This window comes from Diabrotica undecimpunctata, chromosome 10 (assembly GCF_040954645.1).
Source record: "Diabrotica undecimpunctata isolate CICGRU chromosome 10, icDiaUnde3, whole genome shotgun sequence".
In the NCBI taxonomy this organism is placed as follows: domain Eukaryota; kingdom Metazoa; phylum Arthropoda; class Insecta; order Coleoptera; family Chrysomelidae; genus Diabrotica; species Diabrotica undecimpunctata.
Window position 1 is genome coordinate 45218714 of NC_092812.1, and position 23305 is coordinate 45242018.

Here is a 23305-nt window from a genome sequence, read left to right on the forward strand (position 1 = left end):
CATATTCCATACAATTTCTCCTTTTTTCAGTGCTTGCTTTTCTAGTTTACTTTGCTTACTTACTTGCATTTTTAAGCTCATTATCACTCTCAGAACTGATTTCATAATCTTTGTCCTCATGTGAGTACTAGTTGAAGATTCAGAAGGAGTTAATTAGGATCACAGTCCTAATTATTTCTTGCCAAAAGGTTCTTTATCTGAATCATTAAAGGTATTTATAATCGATATTATGTGTAGATCTAAATTTTGGGTAGATTCTATACACGACCTGCTCTGTTCATTTGTAATGGTACTTTGTAAAGCTAAATTTAATAATTTATCTGTTTTTTAATTTTAATTTTTAATCTGTTAATAATATTAAACACTATTGCTTAAATAAGACAACTGAAACTAACAAACTAAATTACCTTATACCAGATAAATTCGTCTGATAATCCCATATTAGAAAAAAATTACTTGTATGCGTTACCAGCATGATCTGTCTGGTAGTAAATTATCCTTATATAAGACAGATATCTTTATGACAAGAAAATAAGTACCTATAATGTTAATTTCTACCAACAGGTTTAGTTTTTGTGCTAATTGCAAGATGGATATACAATATACATGTCTTTATCATTAGCCATGTTTTAAGTAAATGTAGTTACCAGTCTTTCAACTGGTGACATAGTGAAGGTGTTAATTATAATCAAAACCGTAATCATAAAAATATTAGTAATTGTTTTGTTATAGATATGCCTAGTGATAATCCAAATGTACATGCAATAAAACAGTTGGCAAGTAAGGTGTTATTTGCTCTGAGTGTAAATTTTTTTAACGCAGTATTTAACCGTATATCCTCAAAACTACAGGAGCTAGCTTCATGTCCAGATGAAAACCCTGATTTTAGTGATATAGAACTAATACAATACATTAATGTGGATGTGAGCAGGTTAAGTCGACTTTTTGTGGAAGCTATATCAAAATTTCGTCTGCTGAAAAAAACTGCACATCTTATGCTCGTAACTTCATTGGAAAAGGCTATATGGAATTGGATGGATACCTATCCATACGAGTTTGCTGAGTTACAAAAAAATCCCAATGAAGATATGGCTAAGTGTGCTGAACAACTTTTTGATATATTGGATGCTTTTGGAGATAATAAAAAAGGAAGGTCTGCAGTTTGGTCTCTTCAAATAATGTTATTAATACTTGCTCCAGTAAGTACTCACCCTTTTTACTCTGTTAGAGTAGAATGTGCTTTCCTTTTGTTTTAATTATTTTTTTATTGCTTGTAATCATAAATATTAAGTTTGATTTCAGTGCTACTTCCTGTATTTTAGTTTGTTAATGTTCATTACTGTACATAGCAATGCAATTCTCTTATAATTATTAGTTGTCGCAAGTATTAGATTAATGTCAATATTTTTAATTTTCAGAAAGTTCTGGAAGAAATAGTCAATGCTGATAGCGGCGCTCCTTGTTCACCACGTCATAGTAAAAAGAAAATGTTCATTGACAATATTAAAAAATGTATAAGTCCCCATGGTAATAGTAAACAGCTAACAGAAGCTGCAGCAGTGACTTGTGTGAAACTTTGTAAAGCCTCAACATACATTAAAGTATTGGATCCTAATAATGTTACATTCGTATTAGTACAAAGTATTTTAAATGACTTAAAGGTAAAGTCTGTGTTAGATTTTCAGTTCGGGGTAATCTAACTTCTCACTTTTTTCTAGGCCCTATTATTTAATCCACAGAAACCTTTTTCAAGGGGACAGAACTACCTATATCAAGATATGGATTTAATGATTGACTGCTTTGTATCAATATTCAGGATAAAACCACACAATAATGAAGCCCTGAAAGTGTGTTTAAGCCTAAACTCACCTCCAACGTTTCATTTTGTGTTGGTAAGATCGCTTTACAAGATAGTTACTCAACCAAGATTATTTTGGTGGCCTCAGATAGATATTGTGTATAGCAAAGCATCAGAATTAAGAGCAATGTTTACCGATACACTTAACAAAGTTTCTCAAGGATACATAGCTCACACTCCACTAAGAATGATACAAATTACTTTAAAAGGTAAAGATTGTCCAGGGAAATTTAAAGACAGGGCAGAAGAGGTGCATTTACTTCTCTACATGGTGAGGTTAGTACATGCAGATCCAATGTTGATGTTAAACAACCAAGGAAAAGCCGGCCATGAAATCCAGAGCTCTACCCTCGAACTTATAAATGGCTTAGTTTCTTTAGTCCACCAACCAACAATGCCGGAGGTAGCTCAAGAGGCTATGGAAGCATTACTAGTTCTCCACCATCCAGAGAAGATTGAAGTATGGAATCCAGAAGCACCAATTAACACATTTTGGGATGTCAGCTCCCAAGTAATGTTTTCTATTTCCCAGAAATTAATACAACACCAAATAATGAACTATACCGATATTCTAAAGTGGCTGAGAGAAGTTTTGATATGTAGGAATGCGTTTCTAGCTAAGCATAAGGATTATGCGAACCTGGGAAGCTCCATTGCTATTTGTAAACAGGCTCACATCAAACTAGAGGTAAGTTTGTTTTAAATAAATAGTATTTTTCACAGCTGCATCTTACACATTTGCATACTGCCTACAGTTTTAGTAGCTTGTCTAGCAACATTTTTAATTCAATAAAGGCTTGAGAATATTGTATTTTAAACATACATTAGGTGGAGTTCTGCCCTGACAAACATTGTAAACAGTATGTTTGTCTCTTGATATTTTTGTGTTTAATTGCGAATATTGAAAGTTATAAATTACAGTTAAAGTGTACCAACCTTATTTAAGACTGTAAGTTTAAATATTCCTTATTAGTTAAACTTAAAATCGCATTCTAAACTGGATTTACCAACCTTATTTAAGACTGTAAGTTTAAATATTCCTTATTAGTTAAACTTAAAATCGCATTCTAAACTGGATTTATTAGGTTTTTGAATGATTCATCGATCGTAAATAATTATAAATTTGTCAATAATAAACAACAACCAGTATTGTTTTTTGCTGGGACAGAGGGGTACTATTTTTCTGCTACTGTGAAAAATAATTGGTATGTCGACAGATGTCTCTATATAGAACGTTTCTTGAATGTACAAATCTTATTCATTAACAGCAGAGGTTTCCTACTAAAGATCAAGCGATTATTTTTAGTGCTATAACGCCCGTCTTCAGGATTATTTGATCCCGGCTAGGCACTTTAATTAATCCAAAAAATATTTTATTTTCTTCTCGTTTATCCAATAAAAGAATATGTATGTACCTAAATAGTAAACTCACCTTAAATGAATTTATGCGAAATATGGTTCTACTGAAGTGCAAGGAGAAATCTTATGAGCTAGAAGACTTATAACACCAGCAGAAAGACTAGTGTTATCCAACGTCTGTCCAACAATCCTACATGATGTACTTATCCGGGAATAAAAAAGAGATGAGCTTAAACCTCGTTTTCTCTATAACTCTCTTAAAAATCGATGATATACTACAAGAGTTTTACCACATATTAAGCTTCAGAAGACAAGTATTTGTCAGTCCGCATCACTATCCCAGATTCTATTGAAATAACACCACCTACAGAATTGTCTTATCTCAAGACAATCTGACTTGTTACACATGTAAGCAATTAGTATCGAGTCCTATTTCAACGCCAAAATCACAGTCTTCTATCGATATTGGTAGCCAATTACATCAAGTTGGAGTAGGAGATCAAAATATTTACATACCGCAAAACCATCTTCAATTTCTTGTACTCCAGAAACTTTATAACTGCCTACTGAAATGAAAAGAACTACAATTGCCAATGAGAACATTTCCACTAAAACTTCAACTGAAAAACCGTGGGAAGAAAAGAATCCACAAGCTTCACTCGAAATTATGAAAGAATCGCCCCGTTCATCCGTGAAAAGAAGCATTAAAGAAACATTATCTCCCCCATCGAAAATCTTAAATGCAAGTGCAAATACTCAATTATTAACTCCCCACCCATCTCTTACAAAATCAAAACCCAAAAACCAAAAAAATCCAAACACACAGCACCAACCTCTGACTCTCTTAAATTATTTATGAATGAAAACTCCATATCAGTTCTATTCTATGATCAACTCATGATGCTAATTGAAAACACCCAAAGCAATTAATCACTTATAGAAATTGTCAAGGAATATACATCCGATTTTCTTGTCCTAATAAATCTGTTAACCATATCTTATCCATACATATCAGACAAAACTATAAAACATCGTTAAAACTACATTACAAATATTGAATTATCATCCCTCGATGCATAATTTTCAACTTTATACTACAGTGGAGTATTGAGGGACTATTCCATCGTCTACCTATGCTTCAAATTATTCAATCAGAATACTACCCATCAATAATATGCCTACAAGAAACTAACCTTACTCTTTCCAATATATATCCACCAAAACAATTTAACTGTTTCCGTAAGGATAGATCAAACCACCAATCGAGCTAGTAGAGGAGTCGCAATTTTTGGTAAAAAAAATCAATAGACCATGAAGCTTTTCAACTCACAACAAATCTCGAAGATATTGCTGTAAAAATATCAGAATCACATAGGAAATTCTACATCTGTAATATTTACTGTAATATATTGTATTGTAATATTAATAATAATCTGTAATATTTACTTGTCTCCTAACATATAAGTTAGGTACGAAGACCTTAACAAACTTCTTGATCAGATACCCACACCACGCATAATTTTAGGTTGCCTGAATAGCCATAATACAATTTGGAGCTCACAAGATAAAAATTTAAGGGGCTAAATATTAGAGAACATTATTACAGATTTTCATCTAAACTTTTGAAATGATGGTAACCATATTAGATTTAATCTGGCATAAAATGGTTGACAAATATATTTAACAGTATATATGATACGGGCGTGGTTCCCCAAGAGTGGTTAGTGTCAACTTTTATAAATCTTCCAAAAAAACCCAATGCGAGAAAGTGCGAAGACTATAGAATTATAAGCCTTATGAGCCATTTACTTAAAACATTTCTAAAGGTCATCCACAAAAGAATATATACAAAATGTGAGGAACAACTAACAAGAACACAATTCGGATTTCGTGATGCTCTGGGAACACGGGAGGCCCTTTTTGCTGTACAGGTGCTATTTCAGAGATGCAGGGATGTGAATTGTGATATATACGTATGCTTTATAGATTACCAGAAGGCATTTGACAGAGTAAAACATGACAAATTAATGACTCTAATGCAAGAAATTGGAATTGACAACAAAGATCTTAGAATTATCAGAAACATTTACTACAATCAAACGGCCAAAATCAAAATAGAAGACCAGTTAACTGATAAAATTGCAATAGAACGTGGAGTACGACAGGGCTGTATTTTGTCTCCATTGTTGTTCAATATTTATTCTGAATGGGTATTTAAGGAAGCTTTAGACGGTTGTGCGAAAGGAATACTAATAAACGGTGAATGGTTGAATAACATTAGATATGCAGATGACACTATAGTTTTTGCCGATAATCTGAATGACTTACAGATATTAACAAATCGCATAACAGAAGTCAGCAACAGATACGGACTAGCTCTTAACATAAAGAAAACCAAATTTATGACAATTAGTAAAAAACCAATACTAAACGCTCAACTTACAATCAACCAACAGAATATCGAAAGAGTCGAGCAATATACATATCTAGGCACCAATTTAAATAGCCAATGGGACCACTCAACAGAAATTAAACAGCGAATAATAAAAGCAAAAGCAGCATTCGTTAGAATGAGAACTATTTTCAACAGTCGAGACATATCATTAAAAACAAAATGCCGTCTATTGAACTGCTACATATTCACAGTTCTGCTCTACGGAATGGAAGCATGGACACTGACTGTTGCATCTATGAATCGGCTCGAAGCTTTCGAAATGTGGTGTTATAGGCGCATCTTACGTATATCCTGGGTTGACAGAGTTACTAATGTGGAGGTCCTGCGTAGAATGGGGAAAGAATGTGAAATTCTCATGACCGTCAAAACTAAAAAGTTGGAATATCTAGGTCATGTAATGAGAAATCAAGAACGTTACGGCCTTCTCCAGCTGATTCTCCAAGGGAAAGTAAATGGTAAGAGGACCGGGAAGAAGACGCATTTCCTGGCTTCAAAATTTGCGAAAGTGGTATAACACGACTACCACTGAACTGTTCCGCGCTGCAATAAGCAAAGTGAAGATAGCCGTGATGATCGCCAACGTCCGGAACGGATAGGCACTTTAAGAAGAAGAAGAAGATGGTTTTGGGTCTGGGAAGTATTGCCTTATACATATGGAAGTGATCACTTTCCCACATTAGGAATTGATCGTTATTACGAATCTCAACCATGACTCAATTTCTCAATATATTGATAGTCACATATCCAGGGCCCAAATAACCAATGATATTGACGAAACCATTAAAGCAGTAAATGTCAATTTTAGAAAGTGCTATATTGCACATTGGTAAAATGTAAAGAGGGACGTACACCAGTACCGTAGTGGTCTAAAGAATGCGAAGAGGTCATAAAAAACACTAGACTTGCTTTTAATAATTATAAAACCGCAAAACAAAATAATATAAGACACCGCAAAACAAAATTAAAGGCAAAAGCGCAACTTACTATAACGCAAGCTAAAAATAAGTCATGGCAGAAGTTTGAATCGGAAATAAATAACACAACTAGCTCTAAGGAAGTCTGCCAAAAAAATTGAAAAATCTGTGGTAACCCGCAGATGACTTTTATCAAACACTTAAAAGTACAAAATAAAATAATATCCACAGATGAAGATATTGCAAACGTTCTAGCTAATTTTTACGAAAGCCTCTCAATCGACAAAAATCCCCGTGCAGACTTTCACATTTATCATCTGAAACCTATATACTCTTCCTAATGTAGCAATGAATAGTCGCATTACATTTCAAGAACTTAATTCAGCACTTTCAAGCCTTAAAGATGCTTGTTCTGGACCCGATGAGATCCAAACCATATTTCTAAAACATCTTTCGGCCAAATATCATATACTTGATATATTTAATTTCATATGGAGCAACAGCGTTTCCCTTCAATATCGACTAATTCCTACGTCCTACCTCTTTTAAAAGACAAAAAATCAATATATAGTGTAGTCCTACAGGCCAATCTCAATTACTTGTTCCATGTGCAAACTTCTAGGGAAAATCGTTAACAGTAGTTTAATATGGACATTGGAAAGAAATCGATTACTGATTACTGAGCAAAACAGATTTAGACAGAATCGATCAACGGCTGGTAACATTCTGGAACTTGAAATCGATATTATGGAATCGTTTGTAACTGTACATGTTTCTGTACTGTAATCGTTTGAAAATGTACAGCGATATTTTTTTACTTAAAAAATGCCGTTAATATTGCCAGGAAACACAGCATTCTAAAAACGTTTTATTAGTGGAATATCCAGGGAAATTGTTTATCGTTCATCAACAATTTTTTAACCAATGGGACTGTTCGGATAAGAGTTTCAAATTCTTGCTCGAAAATTCACTGCTTACCACAAGGGTGTGTTATTAGCCCAACACTCGTCCTAATAGGGATTAATGATATTTTGAAAAACATAGAAAAACCTTTAAAAGCACGGTACTGACGATTTAGCGGTATTTACAAAGAGAAATAATATGTTAGTGTGATAAAATGTTTACAAAGCTTTATAAATATACTGGAAATATAGTCTCAGAAAACTGGCTTTGAATTTTCTATTACAAAAAAGAGAGTCATTTTTCTACTAAAAATCCTAAGAAGACAAAGATGGTCCTCTTCACCAGAAAAACAAGAATCAAGGGCTTAATGCCCCCTTGGATTCTAAACTACAGTCTAAACTTTTCTGACGAGCTGAAGTACCTTGGTATTACCCTCGACAGGAAATTAACATGGAACTCACAGTTAGATGGTGGAGCTAAAAGATTAGCATATATTGCCTATGAACAATGTCGACGAATTCGCCAAGGGGGGTGATCGCTTGGGTCTGCTGTGTCATTAGGCTAATGCTAACTTACGGAGCTATTGTTTGGGTACCAAAAGTGCTACAGGCAACAACGATTAACAAACTAAATATAACAGTTGGTCATTGGCATCACGCCTCTAGACTTTTGTGTCAAAGAGGTGGCGCTGGTGACAATAATGCGACTGCGCTCAGCTAGTGCAAAGTTTGATGTACAATTGAGAACTCGTTCCTGGCGGGGAGAGCTGGATGCGCTACCCCGGCTACAGGCAGGCAGCCATTCAATTAAACCAAAGTTTGTCTTTGACCAACCATACAAAATCGAAACAAGACAGTATAGGGAGACAAACGTGGCAAATGCGTACTGCATATACACCGATGTCTCCAAAATCGAAGAAGGCTCAGGATGCGGGATATACTCCTGATCACTGAACCTAAGAATAAAGTGGGGTATGGGCAAAAATGCCAGCGTAGTTCGGACAGAACTGGCTGGTATCTCCATAGCCGCAAAAGAGATAACCGAAAAAGGTATAACCTTGAAAACTATAATAGTCTGCACAGATAGCAGAGAAGCGCTACTAACCTTGAATAGACTCACATCATGTACCAGCATCCTGAGGTGGGTTAAAGTACACAGTAGAAATAAAGGCAACCACATTGCTGACCGATTGACTAGAAAGGCGGCAGGCCTAAGACTCTTAGGACCTGGAGATCTTTTTGGTTGGTCAACTACAACAATCGCGTAAATTGTCAAATGTCACTCCCACACGCAAACCGTGAAAAGATGGGAAGAAGGGCAAGGATGTAATCTAAGTAACCTTGAAAAGTCAGCATCAAAGAAGTACTTGAAAATGACCAGGAAAAACCTACTCTTGACAGTTGATTTTTTAACTGGTCATTGTCAAGTAAGCAAACACCTCCACACACTAGGCTGGTAGACACACCTCTATGCATGTGGTAGACACACCTCTATGAAGTGTGAACGAGAAGACGAAACTGTAGAACATGTCCTATGTGATTGCCCGGAGTTATCGTTAATACGAGAGTACGCGTTCGGCGAGTCCTGGCCCACACCTGCCCACATAAGGGAGATGTCCCCTGGTGACTTGTCCACCTTCCTAGAAATGGCAGGATGGACAATGAGCTAAGGACGACAGCTCCCTGGGAGGATGCATAATGGGTCAATTGTGGCCTGAGTCCTGTGGAACTTAACTCGCCCTCTTCTACTCTACAGATATTGATACAAAGGAGTCATAGTTTTGTAAAAACAACAAATATAAATATCACGCCAATTATTACGTTATACAAAAAACCAATAACAGTCGATCCTCTTATTAAATTTTTAGGAATGCGTTTGGACAACAACCTAATACGGCGAGAACATATAAAAAGCAATTACAGTTAAGTTGTCATGAGAGAATAAATATTTTAAAAGCATTATGAAACAGAATATACAATAATTATTAGTATACAAATCGTTAATCAGGCCTAAACTGGATTATGGATGTATAGTTCGTCCCAAACCCTTCTTTCAGTGCGTCATAGTTGATCGAATTCTCTCTAACACATTAAGCTAGAAGTGACAGAAAAAAACGTGAGTCTGTGATTATTATACATAGAACTTAGAAAATGATTTATCGTAAAGCTAATTCTACTTACGGATGTATAATTGGTTGTAGTTTAGAATACGCTAAATAGATATCCAATCAACGATGCGCATAAATATAATTTGACGCAGATTGTCTCGATCGTGACAGTACTTTCACAATGTCAACTGATAAAATGATAATTTTCATTCCAGGTTAGTATTATCAGAGATTTTACAGTGAAAATTTTGTATTTACATAAAAATATTTTAAATATACCGGAATATATCGAGAAAGAACAACGACTAATATTAAAATTATTAAATTATTTTCAATTAGAAAAAGAGAGAATACGATCCTACAACTGTCAAATTTAACTAAAATGTCATGCAATAATTCTCGACATTCTTAAAATCCTATATGACGGCAAAATTAGTGACGCATTGAAAGAAGGGTTTGGGACAGACTGTATCGCTTATTCCTCAGCCACAAAATCTCTTTTAAAATCACTAGATACAATTCCTAATACCATAAGAATCGTACTACGAGCATTTACAAGTACACCTATTAAACGTTGATTTTCAAGATATATTCGAACCAAACATCGCCAATCCTCATACCCCTTGGTCAATCAATATACCACAATGTAATGTATATTTGAGCAAATAAAATAAGTCAGAAATACATCCCTCGGTAATAAAAACTATTTTGTCAAATATACTGCAATCTTAAGAAAATTTCTCCAAAATGTTTGCAGGTACTTTATCGAGCAATTAAATTTATTAATAATGCCAATATCGTTAAAGCGGTGATTCTTTCCGATTCTCTGAGTTCGATTACTTCACTTCAACGAGTATACCCTAAACACCCAGTTGAACAAATAATCAAATCAGAACTTTGCATATCTCAAGAAAAATGTAGAACAGTTGACTTCATATTCCTTCCCTTGTGGGTATTCCCGGAAATGGAGAGGTAGACTTAAGTGCGCGTAGTGCAGTGTCTAGTGCGGACTCGAAAATAATATAAAAGTGTGGACCAGAAGATGTAATAAAACTTTCTATTAAGGCAAAAATCTTGGAAGTCTGGCATAAAGCATGGCAAACATCAACGTCTAAACAACGACAAATTAAAGATACAGTTATAGAGACAAACCTTTCTACAAAAATTGCCATGAAAAGAGTGAAGTTAACTGATTACGATTAGGTCATACTAAACTCACACACTCTTACCTATTTTCAAAAAGTAACCCACCAATAAGCGAGCACTGCTATACAAACTTAACAAAACCTATTTATTATTGAATGTGACAAATTCAAACATCAACAATTTCTTTATAACATAGATTCAAATTTATCAGTTGTTCTAGGTCAAAATAGTAATTCAAAGAACTTAATAGACTATTTCAAAGTTATGGATGTATTCAATAAGATTTAATTTTTTTGTATAAAATTGTTTACGTTTTAGTACTATTATGTAAAAATATCTTATTTGTAACCATGTAATCTACCTATAATACTTGTAAAATTGTACAGATATGTCGCTAATACCCATTAGGTCGATGCGACTTTGCCTTTAAATAAAAAAAATCATTAATTCATTTCTGTTCTTTTAGGTGGTATTTTTCATGTACTTATGGAGCACTGATATGGATGCAGTTCTTGTTTCAATGAGCTGCTTCGCCTTGCTTTGTCAAGAAGCAGAAATACGATGTGGCTCTGATGAGGTTACAGTAACATACTTAGTACCAAATTATCATGTTTACCAAGAATTGGCCCAGGCGTCTACAGTGCTCATTACAGGTTAGTATTATTGTGCCTTACTACCAACAATTAAGCTAAATAAATATTACCAATATTATATCAAGATTTTTTTATGTCAAAAACAAATTTTTTAAAGGACAATTATCCACTTTTACGTATTTCTCTCTTAATATATCTATTACTCACAGCTATACTAATTCCAATAAACAATTACTAGCGGACCAACTCGACATCGAGTTTTTTAAATGAAATTTTTATTTTGCGAGAAAAATATACAATATATACAATGACCGGAAGTAAAAATATTTTTATCAATAACTCAAAAACTATAAATGATAATTTCGTGAACTTACATTTTTGAACTCTACGTTGAATTCTCTATTGATTTGACTAATAAAAACGAAACCGGAAGTCGACCTCAAAACCGGAATGCAATTTTTAGTTCATCAAATGTCGACATGGATATCATTTAGCAGTTAATTTTGCATGCTGATCACGAATTCGGTGTCATATTTGCTCTATCTTGACGTTTTATGCGCGTTTCGGGTTACTTCCGGTGTCGGATCGCAACCGGAAGTACATATTTAGATTCGTCTCGACGAGACCTTTCGATCCATATATACATTGTGGGGTCTAAAACTTAAAGTAAATTTTAACTTCCGGTCATCTCAAAACCGGAAGTGAATTTTTGTACCAAAAGTATATCTTGACAATCTCATACGTAATACTAATAATATTCCGAAAAAATATTTTAATTATCTAATATGGTTTTTGAGTAAAGTGGTGGACAAGAAAAGGGCTTAGCGTTTTAGTATATAAGATTTCTTTAATTTTATTTTGCGTTTATTAAAAACTCATTTCACATTGTATTTATTGAAATTATAACATATAGGTACGATTGAGAAAAATATACTTTTTTAAGTCAGGAAAATAATCTCAATTTGGCGCCAGCATAAAATCGGCTAATAATGTAACGTAAGTTGCATACATTTGGCGAAATTTTCGTAACTGATAATTTGATTATAAAAATGAATTACATATTCATTTATTCCTTAATTTTATCATAAATTAAGTTGTAATTATTAAGCATCCTAGCTCCTTATTGAAATCGTGCCTACTATTTGTGCGATAACTGTTGAAGGAAAAGCTCTACACAAGGGAAAAGTTAATTTTGTGTAGTCGGTTGTATACCACAAACATTTTTATTAAAAAATCCTTCATAAAAGGTATATTTATTTAAATAAAAGAACTTCCACATGCTAAATCACAGTACGTTGTACTAATTAGTCCATCTTCAGTGCTGCTACTAGGTATACATGTTTAAGGTACTATTACTGTATAGAATGCTAAAAAAGGCAAATTGTCGGCAATTTTGTTTGTATTTTATTTATTATGTATGGCAATTAAACTTCTTTTTTAGTATTGTACAACTTTTGAAGATTACAAAAAAGGTTTTTTTTTTCATTGTTCGTATATTTTAAAGATGGTCCCAAAAATTATTGCTCCATGCTCTGGAACGGCAAATCTGAAATATAAAATTCGAGAAGTTTTAAAAAAGAAGTGCCCTTACGTGATAGTTTACTAGAAAAATCTTTAAAAACAAAATGGCGGACATTTGAAACAAATTTTCAAAAATTAACCTTTTTTCGACTGTTTGAGTCACAAAAATTTTATTATTATTTTTGTGGTCAAATTGTAGTAAACTCTCAGAGGAACCCAAAATAAACAAAGTGCATCAAGGTTTATTAAAAACAACCGACTATATCCGGAGATTAAAGATTTTCAGAAAAACTAGGTTTTTAAAACTGGCGGACAGTTTTGGTTTTGTCTATATTTTACCACAATTTTACAAAGAAAAATAATAATAAAATTTTTGGGACTGAAAAAATCGAAAAAGGTCAATTTTTGAATAATTTTTGTAATGTCCATTTTGTTTTTTTTTGTAATTTCCAATTTTTACTGGTAAACTATCACATAAGGGCACTTCTTTTTTAAAAATCTTCCCAACTTTTATATTCCAGATTTGCCGTTCCGGAGATTAACTGTCCGCCATGGAGCGGTAATTTTTGTACGAAAATACAGGAACAATGGAAAAAAGAAAAAAAATTGTAATCTTCAAAAGTTGTATAATAATATAAAAAAAGTTTGCCATTTATAACAGATAACAAAAAAAATTGTTGAAAATGTGTCATTTTTTAACATTCTACCTTCTTCTACATTCTTAAACCTACTAAAGCAAACAGTTGCTACCTAAAGTCCCTTTAGAGACTACGTCACCGGACCAGTAATCCTGGTTGAGAGCTTACGGTGCCATGAAGTGGTATGAATCTACTTAAAATATTATCATCCTACATAATTATCAGCAATTATGTAATCTAATACCAATTAAATAACATTTTAAGAGTTTTCGCCCATATATTTAGTGGCTTTAAATATGTATAACTAGTAGCAGCACTGAAGAAATGTGTGAAATTGTTGAAATTTTGTCTTGGTGTAAGAAAGCACAATATTGAATTTGGGCCAAAATATGTTCTTATTGTTATTTGTTTTCTTGTTCTTGGAGGAAACTCCTAGTCTTGGAACTTGTACATATCAGAAAGAAACAGTGTGTTGTAACTTGGTCTTTTAATATTTTATATTGCATTTATTCCTTGTCCAGTCCTGGAATTCCTAATTTAATTCCTTATTTTAAGATTTGCAATATATAACTAATTTCGGAGGATAAGCTAAGCGCGCACAGGGTCGCGAGGGTATAGTACAGGGCGGACAGTTTTTAGGAACCGACAGAACAGCAAGTAGTCACAACATAGATAAAATGGTAAATTATAGGATGCTGAAAAGGACTTTGACCTCCGAGAAGTCTGTCTGTCTGTCGAGTCCCTTCTGGTTTCTTAAACGGAATTAAAAACAGCAAGTAAATGAGTTAATAGACATTGAAAGACAAACAATGTATTGAGAGTACAGTTATCATAATTTGTCGGAGGATGGTAAAAAGAAAAATTCAGACAACTTAAATGAAATATTCCGAACACTCGATAAGCCAAATACAAAAATTAATGCAAGAGAAAACCAGGAGGCAATGATTGAGTTAATGAAACAATTAACAAATGATAAAAAAACAATAAAGGACTGAAGGATAGCAAATCATGATGGGGGATATGGTAGAAGAATTGAAATAAATTAGGAAATAAAATAGTGAATATAAAGAAAATTAAAATTTGAAAAAAAAGGAAATGCGAATATCAAACAGAAATAGATAAAATAGAAATAATTAAAAATATGAGAGAAATTACTTTGAGAGAGTAGTATTATGTCGTCTGCATAAAAGATTTTTTTAAGTTGGTATCCTTTCTCCCATTTGGTATCTTTTAGTTCTTACTTTTTTTATTATTTCATCCATGATCAGGTTGAACAATAGAGGTCTCAGGGTATCTCACTGTTTTATCCCATTGCCAGCTTCAATTAGGTCAGTTAGTTCTTCTACTTTTACTTTTATTATATTGTTTTGGTAGTTATTTTCGTCCTTTAATTTTCTTCTGCTAGTGTTATAATTTTATTCAGTTTGTTTAGTTGTTAATTTTAGTGTTGTATTTAATCTCTGCAATTTTCATATTTCTTTTTGTGAGAAGCTCTGCCAGTGTTCCCTTTTTATTTGTCTGACTAAAGTATTTGTTTCATTTCTGATTCGTTTATAGTTGCTGTAAGCCTCTTGTGCTCTGTATTGTAAAAAGCCTTTCTTTTTTTCTTGAAAAAAGCATTTCATAAGAATGTATTATTGTCCAATGTTACTCATCCATCCAATCTGAATTTAGTCAGAAACTTAACAATTTTCAAGAAAGCATTTCTGGCTTATTCTATTCCGATTTTGTTTTAGTCTCAGTATTCCAACTGTCATTTAACAGATAACCCAAGTATTTAGCTTGATCTAGCAACTGCTTGATTTGCTCGATTACTTATCCAGTTCCATATATAATTATGCTCCGGCATTTGGGTAATTATTTCTACCTATAAACATGTTTTCAGTCTTCTTGATATTTATTGTCAGCCCCAAGGTTTTAATTGCGAGAGTCAGATCATTTAGAGGACATAAATGATCCACGGCACTGCCAGTACAGCTTTTTTGTCTACATACCTAATGTTTTTATTTAATATTATTACTAGAGTCTGCCACTCTTCTGTGAACGCTCTCTCTACGTACAAGTTAAAACGGGATGTGGGACTCCGGGAGTGACCTAGGGGGGAAGCATAGGTTTCTTATCGTCTACGCACAAAGCGATGGTTTTTATTATTTTATTTTATTCTATTTAATTCAATTTATTTTAATTTATTTTATTTATTTATTTTGTTTATTTTATTTATATTTTATTTAATTTATTTTATTTTATAAATTTTATTTATTTTATTTATTTGTTTTATTTATTGTACGTATTTTATTGATTTTATTTTATTAAGAAACACGCATGAACTCTACTCCACATAGTGTGTGGTCGCTCTATATGTCTTTCCATTGCGTTTTAGTCGTTTTTATTTGTTGATAATGCACGATCCACTGCACCGATACGATCAATGCGTATTGTCCGTACCCTGCGATAAGAAAGCTATTCTTCCAAAAAACATTGGAAAACAGTCTACACCTAACCTCACTTCTTTTATTATTAAGACAATTTCTGTTCCGTTGTAGTGTTTATTCCATAATAGTGAATTTAATTGCTTTTAAATGAAGCCCTCTGCACTTAGTTGCTGTAAAAAAATGAATTTTTCCTAGTTTATGTCTTTAGTCATTGATATTCTTCCCAAAAATTAATAGTATAAAATATAAAATAAATACTTAATGATACCTATTTTTATGTTAATGCAGCTTCTGGGGAAACAAGGCTTTGTTTTCCGGATCATTTAAATGGTAAGTTTTATTGTTGTTCAAATAATACCGCTAGAAGACGATCAGAACTGCTAAATCCTTCTCCAAAGAAGAAAATTATCACCTACCAGCAAAGAGGATATGATGAAATAGGTAGAACATTTCTGAGACTTACTGAAGTATTAACCCGTTGATAATACAAACAATAAAGAAATATAGGCCTAAACGAGGAACTTATGGATCCTAAACAGTAGGTGAATTGAAAATGGTCATAAAAAAAACTAAAATACAAGACATCCCCAGGCAGCGATGGAATCTCAATAGAGTTGTTTAATAATGGCATACAACATATAACCAAGGATATGCACAATATAGTTTGCAATATCTGATTTTGCATTTCAAACCAATTAAAGTGCAGTAACTACTGCGAAATAAGCATTGTGAACAACGCACATAAATTGTCAAACATCTATGATGTATTCAAGCACTACACCTAAGCCTAACTGGCAGATTATCATGACTAGGCCATTCTACCGTTAACAAGATTGTCATTAAATTTTTGAAAAAACCTAAAGAGTTCAACCTATTTGTCGACCTTAACGCAGCAAATGATATATATAATCGAAGATCAAGTCTTTATAATGCTATGAATGATTTAAAGATTCAATGACAACGTCATTGACAGAGTAATCATTTCTTTCTTAAATTGTTCACTCAAACACATCTCCAAAAGTTTAGAAGAGCCTTGTAAATTTACGCATTTAAATGTTGTTTTACTCATATTTATTGTCATTATCTTCGCCTACTAGTAGTTAAGGGAATAAGTAAAAAAAGTTTTTAATTAATATATGTTTTGTTGTTTTTAGTTAGTAACAAGTGCAAAAAAGGAATTTTTCGACTTTTTACTTACCATTACAAAGGTAGTATTTGAAATTTACCTTTTTAAATGTAACTAAAAAATTAGAAAACAATTACATTTTTGCACTTAATTGTTAATAACTAATAAACAACGCCGAATTCTCTGCAGTCACATGTATGTTTTCTTTCTATAGTTATATATTAACTTAGGAACTTATTAGTTACCTGGAATGTTCCACAGGCTCGAGAAAAACTTAGTTCACTGGAGTGTAAATACTATTCTTCATGAGATGTCTCATTTATTTCTAGGACGAGCAGCGCTGCAAAAGCGCATAATGGCGTTGCTGAGAAAAATAGAACATTGTGTAAACGGTGTTCAGCCCGCTTGGGAAGAGACATTTATGAACTGGAATGGAATGTGTAAAAACTTATCTTCCAAAGCGAGATCAGAAGAGGGCCAAATGGAACCGTTTCACAGATCTGTGGGTAAAAGAAGAGCGTCACATCAAAATTCTGAACATGAACTGGAGGTACCTTTAAAACTTTATTTAGTTTTTTAAATTTGTATGTATTCTCACGACCTTTTTTCAGTGCCTCATTTCTTTCAAAGACGATAGCGACAAAAAAGTTTTATATCCGTGCTTATTTATCAAAGAAAACCAACATTGTATCATTAAAAATATATTCCTATACAGACACGAAAAAAACTTATTGTTAGTATTACAAAATTAGCGAGAGATACTGTCAAGCATTATGCATTAGCATTATGTTTCCACTTAACAGACAGAGATCAACATCATATTTCCTCCTAGTCTCCTGATTCAAACCCGAATGTTTCTGATCGAATTTAACACTGTTTAAAATAACATCCTGCGTTGCTAGGTGTACGATAGTATGTATGCCATAATAGTGAAATGTACGATAATTTTAGTTGATGCTATGATCATCCTCTTCAAATTTTTACCTCGTGTAACAAACATCTCAGGCGCTACAACGTCTTAACGCAACGTAAGGAAAATAAAATAGAAATTAATGGATGATTTGGATTGGGAATTTTTTTACCTATTTAAGGAATGGGTTTTACCAAAATTTGTGGAATTAAATAAATGTTTCCAAAGCGATAGTTATCACAAATTTGCACGTTTGGAATGATCACAATGTATAAAGATCTATTGCTTACTTACATATGAGACAAAATAATTTTAAAACAATTGATCCTCAAAATATTACAAAATTTGTCAACATTTATCTAGGACATGTATCAACATGTCAACATGTATCTAGGAATTGGGTTGACGCAAAATATTCATGCTTTAGCTGATGAATCGAACAGGATTTTGACGAAAAATGCAGGCATTTCTTGATTACAGCTTGTATGGAAGAAAAGAAAAGAAATGATTTTGCAGATCCAGTCATGGACAAGAGACACTTTCTAAATAAAAGTAGCTTTAACATTTGCCAAAGTCTTTTACCACTAATGTCAAAATTGCCCCAAATTTGTAATCCTCAAGCCCTACAAACGATGCAAAAGATCGACGGCGAATGGAGGAAACTTCAACAATACCAGTATATTTCAATAGAATTCAAAAATCTGGTGGATGGAATTCTATTTTAAAGTGGGCAAATAAAACATTTTGTCGGTAATCCTCTATTTGGTAATTTAAGTGATTTTGCATTGTCTGTGTTAACTTCTTAGAAGTATATGTATAACCTAGAATTTTTATAATATGACTGATTTTCTGTGATGATTTTATAACATAATTTTACTTAAATGTTTGTATGTAAAGGTTTTTTAAATGTGTGTTTTGTGTAAAAATGTTTTTTAAAACAAAGAATTTTTTGGATAGATTTCGCCTTTCTCTCCAGATTCTTCCAATTTGTAGTTGCCCTTCTTTTTGCAGAAGCATCTATTAGTGTTGCAAGTTTTCTTGCATACACAACGTGATCTTGACCTTCCCTATAGCACATCTAGCAGTAGTTCTTAAGGAAATATTTTCTTCGGGCACTTCTTTAGATGTCAAAAACCTTTATATTTTACGAAAATAACTTTTACATCCCAATAATCAGCATTAAATATGTAGCAGACTATACTCGTACTTACCATCAATACAGTTTTCTATCCTTCCATATTTTATTCCAATTTTGTGCAGACCTTCTTGGGTTTTTTCAAGCATGACTCCGATAATATTTCGCAGATCAGCTTTTGCCCTGTCGACATCTGGAATCGGCAGAATATGTTATCGTCTTTTTCTACAGGGGGATGGAGAACATCAGATACTAATTTAATTTTTTAGCTTTCGTTTTCAAACTCTCCTTGCTTGCTTCCTTCGCTAGCTAACAAAATTTGATGTTCTCCAATAATACCAGCATCTTCAACACCAGATTCTTTATTTTACGAACTCAACTCCTGAACAATTTTTTGAAGGTCATCTTCATCAGTCAATTTTTCAATCACTTCTGATGTCAAGCTTGATGTCGAAAGCCGTACTCGAGGCTCAATCCCAAACATAGCACGATATGGCGACTGTTTTATGTCAGAATGAAAATCTCTATTTTTCATAAATTGTACGAACGCAAGTCCTTTTGAGCACGTTGTTGTGTTATTGTCTTGCATTCAGGCTGCAAACATTTTCTCAATATCTTGATTAGCTCGCTCGACTGAACCTCGACTCTGGCTGTTCCTTGGTTTTTCATGAACTAATTTTGCCTCAGACCAGTATGACATTACCTCATTTATAACCGCATTAACGAACTTTCGGCCATTATCGGAATGTAAAATGCATGGTGCGCCAAAAGTCAAGAATATACAACAATGTCTCAACAAAACAAATTTAGTTAAATGGTCTTGATAAACCATAATAAACTTGTAGCCGTGATCCTCTTGTGATTCCATATCCATGAAATCTACCTGTCAGCGTTTATTCATTTCTGAATGCAATATAGGTTTCGACACAAGACCCCTCTTCGCTTTACTCTTCTTCCGTTGGCAGGTTTCACACATTGATATAAAAGTGTTGATCATATCAATTGTTATATTTGCGTATTTTTTGGCAGTTTCAGTCTTCAACCCGACCTCCATGACCAATAGCAACGTGGTCTGCTTCAATTATGTCAAAAATGTCTTCAGCAGGTACATAATATTTGATGGGTTCAATTCTAGAAGACAACTTTTTTATTTGGCCAACTTCAACAAAAATAAATTGTTTTAGTCTTCGATGTTGTAACGGTGTTTTTTTGACAGACAGTTCCGCATCTTGTACTTCGACCATTAATTTATTATACATGTTTTTGGTCACAACATTGTAGTGACTTTCTTTCTTCCTGTCTCTTCCTTTTGTAAAATCTTTTCCAAATAACGTTCTTTCCTCGTTCTTAAGTCTCTTCTCTCAACCTGATCTTCCTCATTATCACTCATGGTGGGTAATACACAGTAGTATAATATAACCCATTAAAAACGATGCAGAAAAATCAACAGTTGCACACACTAGTTTGTTACCGACTGGCCGCCTTCGTCATTTATACTACCTCGAACAAGCCAAATCGTATTTGTCTCTTCTCGCAATGATTTTAATTGCTATTATCTAGTAATTCCTGTAAAAACTAGTTTGAACTAGTATAAACTACTCTAAATGAAATTCGTTCGGGATTTATATTTTTAACTGAATTTAGCAGTCAAATGTAGTTTTGACTAGTTAAAACTAGAATTGTCTAAAGCGTATAAATCTATATATACGTACATATACATTAGGATATACTGCTCTTAAGCTCGAAGAAATGCCACTATGACTGTTAAGATACACGATAAAACCCGACCAATAAGAATAAAACGTGGGATAAGGCAAGGAGATATATTAAGATGGTTAATTGGGGGACCACAGAGAAGTATCAATAGACGGCGAGAAGCTTAGCCACCTCCGTTTCGCAGATGACATTGTCCGTATCACAGATAATTTAGGAGAAGCCACAGATATGTTAAATGAATTGGACTTTGTATGCTCGAAGGTGGGCCTCAGAATGAACTTAACCAAAACTAGGTTTATGACAAATAACCATTTAACTATTCAGACACTAAGACAAAGTAGTAGAACTGATGGAGAAATATACGTATTTCGGTCATGAAATAAGAATTAGCAGGGATAACTAAACATGCAAAATCTAAAGACGAATTACTTTAGCGTGGGCAAGCCTTTGAAAAACTGCGGGACACACCTAGGGCCAGCATACCAATTAGCCTCAAAAGAAAAGTATTTTGACCAATGCATATTACCGGTCATGACCTATGGGGCGGAAACTATGACTCTAACCAAGACTACGGCTTCGAAATTGAGAGTAACATAGAGACGAATGGAACGGTCTACGCTGGGAGTGACGTTGCGAGCCTGAATAAGAAACGAAGAACGACGAGTATTGCTGATGTTGTGGAACGCATAGCGGAACTGAAATGGAACTGGGCAGGCCATGTAGCGAGAATGCAGGATGAGCAAAATTACAAATTGGAGGCCAAGAGTAGACAAACGTAGTAGAGGAAGACCACCTACACGTTGGGCTGACGACATCAGGCGTATCACCAAAAATTGGCAACAAAGAGCACAAAATCATAAAGAATGGAGGAGTTTAAGAGAGGCCTATGTCCACAGTGGACGTGATAAATTAAGGCTGGATGATGATGATGAAGCTTGAAGAAATGAGATTAAATTAATACTTACTTTTTTCAAAAAGGGCTCGAAGGATGATTTTGATTTTGGGCTAGTTTATTATCCCACAAAACAATTATTGGTATTGCGTAAAACGCAATAAAATATTGGTTGTTTTGACTTTGCACAATAAGTCCTTTAAAACTCACCGTGTTACCCATATCCCATTGATTGTGGTCGTTCAATCTTTGTGAGAGGTCAAATCCACATTTGAAAAAGCAAGGTCAAGTTTTATATAGACGAAGCACATATTTACTAACAGGTAATTTTCACTACCACTAGAAATCAGATTAAAATGCATCGAGTTAGAATCTATGGAGAAGCTATGAGCATATTAACGTGTGTATTAAAAGCGGCATCAGTAGGTGTGGCTAACGAGCATACCAATATGGCGATGGGATCAGGGCCTGACTCAATAGTATTAAAACTGCTATATAAATATGACTAGTTATTCAGAAGATTTAATCATAATCTAAAAAAGTGAAATACATTTTTAATAAACTATTATTTATTTATCCCGCGGTAAACACTAAAAACACGACATATTATATATAAAGATAAATTAATTCAGTCAAATAACAAGTTGTATCTGAAAGAGATAATAATATAAATAATATTTTAAAGGGTAAAATGAGTATACGGTATGAAATAAAAATACGTTCGTTTTACAACTTATATATTTGATAACTACAAATTAACTGACACTTAAAAATTTAGTTCAATTAACAAAGTTAGAAAAGTTAGTATTAAAAAAACAAAATTGAATATCTGCCGAATATCACAATGGAAATACTGTGTAGAAATAAAAATAATTATGTTGCAGTAATTAATAAGAAATTTTAAGATATTTAGGATGAAGATATTTGAGTATTTTCAAGAATAGCACGATCTACCTTACTTATAAGATTTTTTATGAATACTATTAATTTATTTTCTGAAGTACGGGCCATTATTTTGTTTACATATTTGTATACTAACCCGTGGAACGTTATTCCTGAAGATTTTTTATTAACATTGCTTCTGCTACTGCAACTACGTTGAGAACAAGAAACCACCATTATTATGCACTATCACAATATAATATTACCGTTTTTATAAAAGTATTATAAAACTAAAAATATTCGAAAAACAACGTAAACAATCATACACGATCTGTCAAAACGATCATAACAATATGGCCGAAGAGAGGTCGTTTTAGTCACGTGATGCCCTCTCCATAGATTCTAACTCGATGTTAAAATGTTACATATTAACGGTTTTATTGTATGTGTGGAAGCATGGACCATGACTACTTGACAAACAATCCTTAAACTTTTGCATTCAAAAAAGAAAAACCAAAATTGCCTCCTTTTTATACATATTCCCGTAAAAACACTACTCCACTGGCACCTGGAAACTTTTAGACGTGTCCATTCCAGTCAACACTTTGAAAAAAAAAAATGCTCCCGTCTGGGCTTTTATGTATCCTAATCTATATCGTTATTGTTTATATTCATTCAAATTGAAATAAACACTTTCCATCAAACCAATTTCTAATTG

At 33.4% G+C, this 23305-nt stretch overlaps 2 protein-coding genes across 4 annotated transcripts in view; both read left to right on the top strand.

Moving 5' to 3' along the window:
* The window catches only part of Nf1 (neurofibromin 1), a 77338-nt gene that overhangs the window by 5517 nt on the left and 48516 nt on the right, over positions 1 to 23305 (top strand). For all 3 annotated transcript variants that reach the window (XM_072546790.1, XM_072546791.1, XM_072546792.1), the window contains exons 4-9: positions 733 to 1199; positions 1419 to 1661; positions 1719 to 2546; positions 11209 to 11395; positions 16215 to 16256; positions 17382 to 17602. In XM_072546790.1, coding sequence (XP_072402891.1) covers positions 733 to 1199; positions 1419 to 1661; positions 1719 to 2546; positions 11209 to 11395; positions 16215 to 16256; positions 17382 to 17602 — 1988 coding nt within the window. The remainder of the gene's footprint in view (positions 1 to 732; positions 1200 to 1418; positions 1662 to 1718; positions 2547 to 11208; positions 11396 to 16214; positions 16257 to 17381; positions 17603 to 23305) is intronic.
* LOC140452212 (uncharacterized) lies at positions 3789 to 9177 on the top strand. Its single transcript, XM_072546327.1, has 3 exons — positions 3789 to 3963; positions 8563 to 8693; positions 8988 to 9177. Exons 1-3 carry the CDS (start codon positions 3789 to 3791, stop codon positions 9156 to 9158), a joined length of 477 nt encoding a protein of 158 aa, XP_072402428.1. The 3' UTR covers positions 9159 to 9177.